This window comes from Penaeus chinensis, chromosome 16 (genome assembly GCF_019202785.1).
Source record: "Penaeus chinensis breed Huanghai No. 1 chromosome 16, ASM1920278v2, whole genome shotgun sequence".
Classification (NCBI taxonomy): domain Eukaryota; kingdom Metazoa; phylum Arthropoda; class Malacostraca; order Decapoda; family Penaeidae; genus Penaeus; species Penaeus chinensis.
This window is the reverse complement of record NC_061834.1, coordinates 4,056,767-4,064,266: the sequence shown is the minus strand read 5'-3', so window position 1 is coordinate 4,064,266 and position 7,500 is coordinate 4,056,767. Positions and strand designations below refer to the sequence as shown.

The following is a 7,500-nucleotide window of genomic DNA, read 5'->3' as shown; positions in this document are numbered from 1 at the left end:
CCAACATAAATGCAAAATAGAGTGTCCTCAACACCGCCTCGGAACAAGTTAAACTTTGCCTGGAGTTTCGAGGCGACGGTCGCTTATGCAGAGGAACGCTCGCTCGGCCGCGGATAGAACGGATTCTGGTTCCCCCGTTAGAGATTGGGGGTTCTCTTGGTTGCTAAGTACAGTATAAAAACCCACACTGTAAAACTAGATTTAATTGAAAAAGAGACTACAGTTTCGGAATCCACCTGGATTCCATCTGCAGGTCTGAAGATGGAATCCAGGTGGATTATATATATATATATATATATATATATATATATATATATATATATATATATATATATATATATTCTTGTAAACAAGAATATATATATACATACACACACACACACATATATATATATATATATATATATATATATATATACATATATGGGGGGGGGGGGACGTGTTTACATATATATAACAATCCTCCCTGACCAGGCATCGAACTTAGGTCACTCTGGGTATGAAACTGGTATACGCACCCTATAGCCAAGTTATATCTATACTATATCAATGCATTCTGTTTGCTTAACTTATTTTATATATCTGTTGTTAATTTCTGTATCATATACTAATCTACATGGTTTATATTATACTATATGTCGCGGGCGATGGTACGACAGTACCATACTCAGGGCGATGTGAAGCGATGGTGTGGTATCTTATTGTCCAGCGCTTTGCATGCCTTCTCGCTCATAGCTGCCTAGAGCGAAACAACTCGCCAGTCCTCTTCCCTATTGGTATAAACCCACTGGCATGAAAGCACATGAATGGAAATGCTTGAGGGGAGAGTATTGCCGCTCTCACCCAGCAAGTGAGACGGGCTCTCTTTCCCATTGGGAGGGAGACTGCTGGGGCGCAGGATGGGAGTAAGGGTTACTCGTCCCGCCTGGATCCCGGCAATTGCCAACCTAGTCCCACAGGCTGACATTGGGCCCCGCAGCTTGCCGGCCCCCTTTTTATGGAACAACGTCAGCAGGACTAGCAGAGGTGGCTTCCACCTGGAGAGACTGCCCGAGGTTTAACCTCAGGAGGGCTGTCCGGGTAGGAGCTTGGAACATCCGGTCTTCACGGCTTAATGATCATTTGACCCTGCTATCGAGGGAATGAAGCGGTTGGGAGTTGAGGTGGCTGCCCTCTCGAAAGAGAGAAGACCAGGCACCGGCACGATCAGTGTGGGTGGGTTCACCTACTACTGGTCGGACTGAAGCCGTCTACTCCCTGGTCATCATCTCCAGGGAGTAGCCGACTTCAGCCTTCGGTAGTGAAGGTTACTCCAATTGACAAGCGTATTATGGCATTGAGAAGGAAGCATGCTTTTGGTCTTATTGCTGTGTACGTTCCTACCGATGTTTGCAAACTCGATGAGAAAGAGGCATTCTACGCCAAACTCACATTAGTGGCAGACAAATGTCCCCAGCTAGACATTCGCATTGTACTGGTTGACTTCAGTGCAGTATCCAGTTGTGAGCGAGCTGGCTATAAGATGTCTGTTGGTCCCCATGGCTCGGGAACTGATCTCAGCAGCAAGAATATCCTCCTTCTCCGAGACTTTGCTAGATCCCAGAGACAGGATTTGTGGCTCTTGGATTCAGCATTCCAAACCACGTCGCTGTAGTTATACAGGTACTGCGGCCAAGGAGATCGTCCACTTTCTTCTTAGGATCCTCCAAAGTTGTTTTTTATGGTACTGACCATTGGTTGTGCCCACACTCCAGGTCTTCTTCAAATCCCCCTGTCTTCCCAGTGTCCACTCCAAGCTATTTCACCTGGGTAGATTGAGGGAGGAGTGTTCCCGGAGGTTCGCCATCGCTATCTCTGATCGATTAGCAGTACTTGAAAACTTGAAGGACCCTGTAGCTCTGTAGGATTCCTTCAAGCTCGAAACACTCGATGCAGCGCAGGACGCGCTGACGCCCGAGGTCAAAGCAGAATTTCATCTCGCTGGAGAAATTGGAGACCACAGATGCGTGTCGCGTGGCACGACTGAATGACAATTGGCATTTTTCCTGTTCTTCCGTGCGCAGGGCTGAAGGTGAACCTATGGCACGGGCCTTGCATACTGCCCTTTGGAAGATCAAAGGGGATCGATGGGAATGGTGCAACTATTGTGGCATACCCTGCTCAGTATATCATTCAAGGTTTTCGCTCACATTCTTCTGACACGAATCTGTGCTTTGCTGACGATGTTGAATTCTTATCTGAGTTTCTAGAATCGCTAGATGTGGCTCTTGATACAATCAGCAATGAGGTGAAGCCTTTGGGTCTAGAGGGCTCCTGGACGAAGATAAGGTCCAGGATTTTGGGGACTTGTGAGGGAAACCTGTTCAGTCGATACATAATTGCGGCGAGGGCTTTCTGTCTACTGACTTTCTGGTCTACTGACCAGAAAGTCAGTAGACAGATTGGCCTGGCAGCAAAAGTAATGAAGCCAGTCAACAACAGTATTTGATGCCGGTACTTAAGCAGAAGGACCGAGCTACGTTTCTTCAAGGCCTTGATACTGCCAGTTTTGCTTTATGGAAGTGAAACCTGAACTCTATCGAGTCGCGCCTTGATAACTTTTGTAATAAGTCCCTATGTCAGATCATGAGATACAATCGGCAGGACCATGTGTCCAACCGACGGTTACACCATGAAGCCGATTACCTGCATAATCCGGGACCGCCGACTCAGGATATATCGGCCTCTAGCCCGTTCCCCTGTAGATGACCTTGCCCATCAGATTGTCTCTTTACGAGAAAATCCTGGGTAGAGGAGGCCCCTGGGACGACCTTGGAGTTTATGGCTTGCCAATTCGACCAGACCTATGGCGAGGAGCTAGAGATGGGATGAGGGCCTGCCTGGTGATTCACCATGAGGGACCCCCGTGGCTGGAAGCGAAGGGTGGATACACACACATACACACACACACACACACACACACACACACACAGAGAGAGAGAGAGAGAGAGAGAGAGAGTATGTGTGTATGTGTGTATGTGTGTATGTGTGTATGTGTATGTGTGTGTGTATGTGTATGTGTATGTGTATGTGTATGTGTATGTGTATGTGTATGTGTATGTGTATGTGTATGTGTATGTGTATGTGTATGTGTATGTGTGTGTGTGTGTGTATGTGTGTGTGTGTGTGTGTGTATGTGTGTGTGTGTGTGTGTGTGTGTGTGTGTGTGTGTGTGTGTGTGTGTGTGTGTGTGTGTGTATGTGTGTGTGTGTGTGTGTGTGTGTGTGTGTGTGTGTGTGTGTGTGTGTGTGTGTGTGTGTGTGTGTGTGTGTGTATGTGTGTGTGTGTGTGTGTGTGTGTGTGTGTGTGTGTGTGTGTGTGTGTGCATGTATATGTACTATATGGTTGATTAGTGCTGCCGGTATAAACAAGGAGACTTACAGTCAGGTATATTTAATACCCGAGGAAGAATGAAGAATCCAAAGAAATAAATAGTCCCAACTGAAAGACTGGTTTTCAGTCCAGTTTAACCAACAAGCATGTGACTTCCCACCCTGTCAGACTTCTCCAATGTTCTACTAAGGGGCTCGCCATTGCACAACCCGTGTAGGGAATCAGCGCTATTGGTGCTGGTGAGATTTGACTTGACCAGCGACAAAAATACCTTCCAATAAATCCTATAGAAAATCTTAGGCTGCATTTCACTTTTTCTCACCCACTTTGTTGCAGTATATTTTAGCCATTTCCACTTATTTTTTATTCAGCATCTTCTCATTATGTTAATTTAGTATTTTTGGCCTTAGATATGATGGTGCTTTGTTTATTTGCCTGACATGATATTCCTGTCATATGCCTCTTAATCTTTTGTTTAATTTAGCGCAATGTAATGAGGTTCTTTGAGTTCCTGGCTATTAATTTTTTTTCGACACATGGTTTCATTAATTGCATCGTAGGTTTTGTTCTTTTGATATGTTACTTCATTTGGTGCTTGAGTATTTTTACTAATAAAGAATACTTTTTTTAGGTCATTCCTTCACTTTTCATTTCTTTTGTTCTTCTCATATTCTTAAATAGAGTAATTGCTCTTATTAGAAAATCTCGAAAACACAAGCTCTTAACCTTTTTTTTGTTTAATTTACCTTGAAGTCAGTATACATATTCCTAATGGTAATGGTTAATGGTTAAAAGCAAAATAAATGTGCTAGACATCTAAGGTCATGTAGCACTATAGTAAATGGTAGTGAAGGGTGGTTGAGTTAGTGATTAGTTGTCAAAGTTGGGCAAAGGAATTGACGAGTAAATAGGTTAAGGTTGGGTAAGGTAATGTATAGGGGTTAGATCAAGTGAAGGATGTATATGCATTTGAGGAATGAAAACAGGTTGTCAAAGCAGAAAGTGTGAGAAGTTGTGGGAGGGATCACGAAAAATCGGTCCCATTTGGCTGGGCTAAATAGATTATTTAAGAATTTTGTAGAGATGGGGGTAGTAGAAGGACGGGGGCATGTGGAAGAGGGAGTAGTGTTGAGGGAAGTAGTGTTATGGGGAGGTGGACAATAAGGTTGTAAGGTAGTATAAGGGAGGATGGGGTAGTTGATGAAGAAGGTTGTGGGGGTATAGTTGTTGAAGTTGAGCATGTGGGAGTAGAAATGTCTCCTGGGGTGTTGATTAGGGTGGATACTGTACTAGTCGGCATTGAGGAGGGGGTATTAGTTGTAGTGTTCAGAGCCATGGCCAAAGGAGAGCCTGGGGTTAGGGAATCGGGCGAGTTTGAATTGGTGGAGCTATTTGATGAAGAGGCAAGCCTCATTGCCTTTAATAATGGTATGGTTAATGGTTAAAAGCAAAATAAATGTGCTATCTAATAATGGTATAAAATCTTCATTGTTGACCATGGTAAGCCTGGAGTATGTTGGGGAGAGAAACGGTCCACTCCTCAGGGTCCCTCGAGGGGTAAGGGCTAGACAACTAAAGCAGGGGAATACCGTGTCCATGGCTCCCTCAGGCCGTTCAGGACTGGCACAAAGTCAGCCTTTCATCCTTTCAGTACGGCTCTCACACCTTAGGAAGTGGATAGTAGAAGGGGTTGGTGAAGGGACAGAAACGAAAAAGAAGGAGGGGAAAAAAAAGACCATGCAAAATTTGTTGAGTCGAAGGCTGAGTCCCAAGGTTGAGGAGTTCCCCAGCATTGGGTCCCAGTCTCCGCCTCCTAAGCCCCCCCACGACAACAACGGGCAAGGGATTGGGGGGGAGATACAGGTTGAAGGTAAGTTAAGTTAAGCAGGGACATAATTGCATGATGTGTGGGGCTTAAAGAGGAACATTCCATGAAGAGCACAGAGGTGGATTAGAATGTGACATGACTGGTCCTGAATCTTGTGCAGATTTTTTAAGGGACAATGAGTTTCTGGATTTTTTGGAGGATGAGGAAGGAAGAGAAGGTGAGCGTTCTAACACGAAGAGGATCGCATATAATTATGTAGTACGAATGTTGGCTTCAGGCAGAACTGGAAAGTTGAAAGTACAGGAAGGAAAGATTTCAGCAAAACCAACACCAGAGAGATATCTTTGTGTGTGTGTGTGTGTGTGTGTGTTGGAGTAATGAGTAGAGGCATGGTTGGGAAAATGAGTTTGGCCAGATGAGAGAGTATCTGATCTTGGTGTATCACGAAAAACAGAGGAACAAATACAGGAGGAAGGTATTAGCCAGGGAGGGAACGTCTGGGCAGAAAAAGGAAGGGATCGGAGAGGAGGAAAGGGTGAATGGGAGGAGAGCATCCATGCGGGTAGAGAAAGAAGTAGGTTGGCATGGAGAGGAGGTACAGATAGGAAGAAGGGATTGAGAGACAGTTAGTTAAGAGGGAGAGGGATGGTAGGCCTGATTCGACATATAAGCTCTCCACTCTCTAAGGCACCTATGGATAAGTGTAGACCACGATGGTGTATTCTATCAAGGTGAGCTTGTAGAGAGGTATAGTAAATGGAGCAGCCATAGTCAAGTCAAGAGTGGAGAGGATGAGGGCAATATGAAGATGAAGTTTCGCATTCTGAACCCCATGATAAATGGGAGAGAGTCTGTAGGAGTCCGCAGGGTTTTTCTTTAATGGAGAAGATATGGTCTTGCCAGGAATTTGTATTAAAAAATAATACCAAAGAATTTGCCCAAGGAGTAGAGTTGAAGTAGGAATTTGTGGTGGGAAAGCAAAAGCCATGACCAGTGGCTCCAGAAGAGAAAGAAAGCATTACTGGGAATGGGAAGTAGTCACCTCAAAGAATGTGGCAACAGCTGAAATCACCAAGTATTAGGAATGGTGGTTGAAGTTGAGAAAGCAGTTTCAAAAGTATTCAAGTCAATGGGAAGAGAAGGGGAAAAGTAAATTGAAATAATGTTAATCTAGCGGCTAAGAAAAGCACAAATAATTGTGCAAGTGGCAGTGGTTTGAACAGGAGGTATAGTGTATGGTGTTTTTTGATGGATGAGGTGATATCAGGTGAACATAAATACCTTCAATATTCCAAGAGCCATTGTGGAGCAATCAATGGGTGACAGGGGTAGAAATGGGTGTCTGAGAAGTAGGAGCAGTAGTACCCAGGGATTGAGGCAGGACATCGGGTGGTGGTGAGGGTGTAGTATCAGAAATTTCATGGAACATTTGGATTGTCTGGTGTGGAAGGAGTAGGGACAGACATAAGGGGAGTTGTGGATATAAGAGTATCAGGATTTAGACTGGAAAAAGGATTGGATTGGGAGATAAGGGAGGATTAGGGGGAAATGGTACTGAGGAAGATGTAGAGGCAACTTGGATAGAGGGAAGAGGAGTGAAACAAAGAATAGTATTGGAGTATGGAGTGACAAAAAAAAAAAAAAAATCACACCCTGTCTGGCCTCTCATAAAAATAATGCTACCTCAAACTCAAACTTGTAAGCAGGGTGCCACCACAATTGGCACTTGTGCATAATTAGGCAGGTTGTGCAAAGACAGTGCTCTGCAGGGTGGCCAAAGTGCCAACATTTCTGACAGGGTGAAGGTTGATATAGCTTGACAGGGTAAGACTCTCCACCTATATAGACCTTATGGGGAAGACCTTGTCTACTAAAGGTAATCTTAGCAATATTGAAGTAGGACTTTCAACTGCCACTGGGGCAAATATTGTAGCACTGTACTGATACTGCATTGAAGCATCAGCCAAAATTTGTTGTAGACAGGGCAATCACCCGGGGAGATGGAAGCAGTTCCACCGCAAGTATTAAGAGAGGAGTGGGGTTGGACAGGAATAGAATTGCCAGTGGTCAGCCAGGTTGGTAGTGCATAGCCCTGGGATTCAGATGTAACTGTGACAAGGCGTGAAAAATTGAGATGGCTGTGGAAGGAAACTTGTTTTTAGAGGCACTGTTGGTCCCACTTGGGCTAAATAGGGTCTTCAAAAGGTTTGTAGAGGTGGGAATTTTAGAGGGATGAGGACAGAAGTAAGAGGGAGTGGTGTGGAGTGATATAGTACTGTGGGGAGGAGGGCAATAAGGTT

The 7,500-nt window shown here is 44.6% G+C and overlaps 1 protein-coding gene across 1 annotated transcript in view; it reads right to left on the bottom strand.

The window, feature by feature from the left end:
• The window catches only part of LOC125033406 (tRNA pseudouridine synthase Pus10-like), a 7,497-nt gene extending 7,401 nt beyond the window's left edge, over positions 1-96 (bottom strand). Inside the window, exon 1 of the mRNA XM_047624885.1 lies at positions 1-96. This exon is cut by the window's left edge and continues 143 nt beyond it. Within this exon, the coding sequence (XP_047480841.1) occupies positions 1-7 (7 nt within the window). The 5' untranslated portion in view covers positions 8-96.
• Between the last annotated feature and the right edge of the window lie 7,404 nt (positions 97-7,500).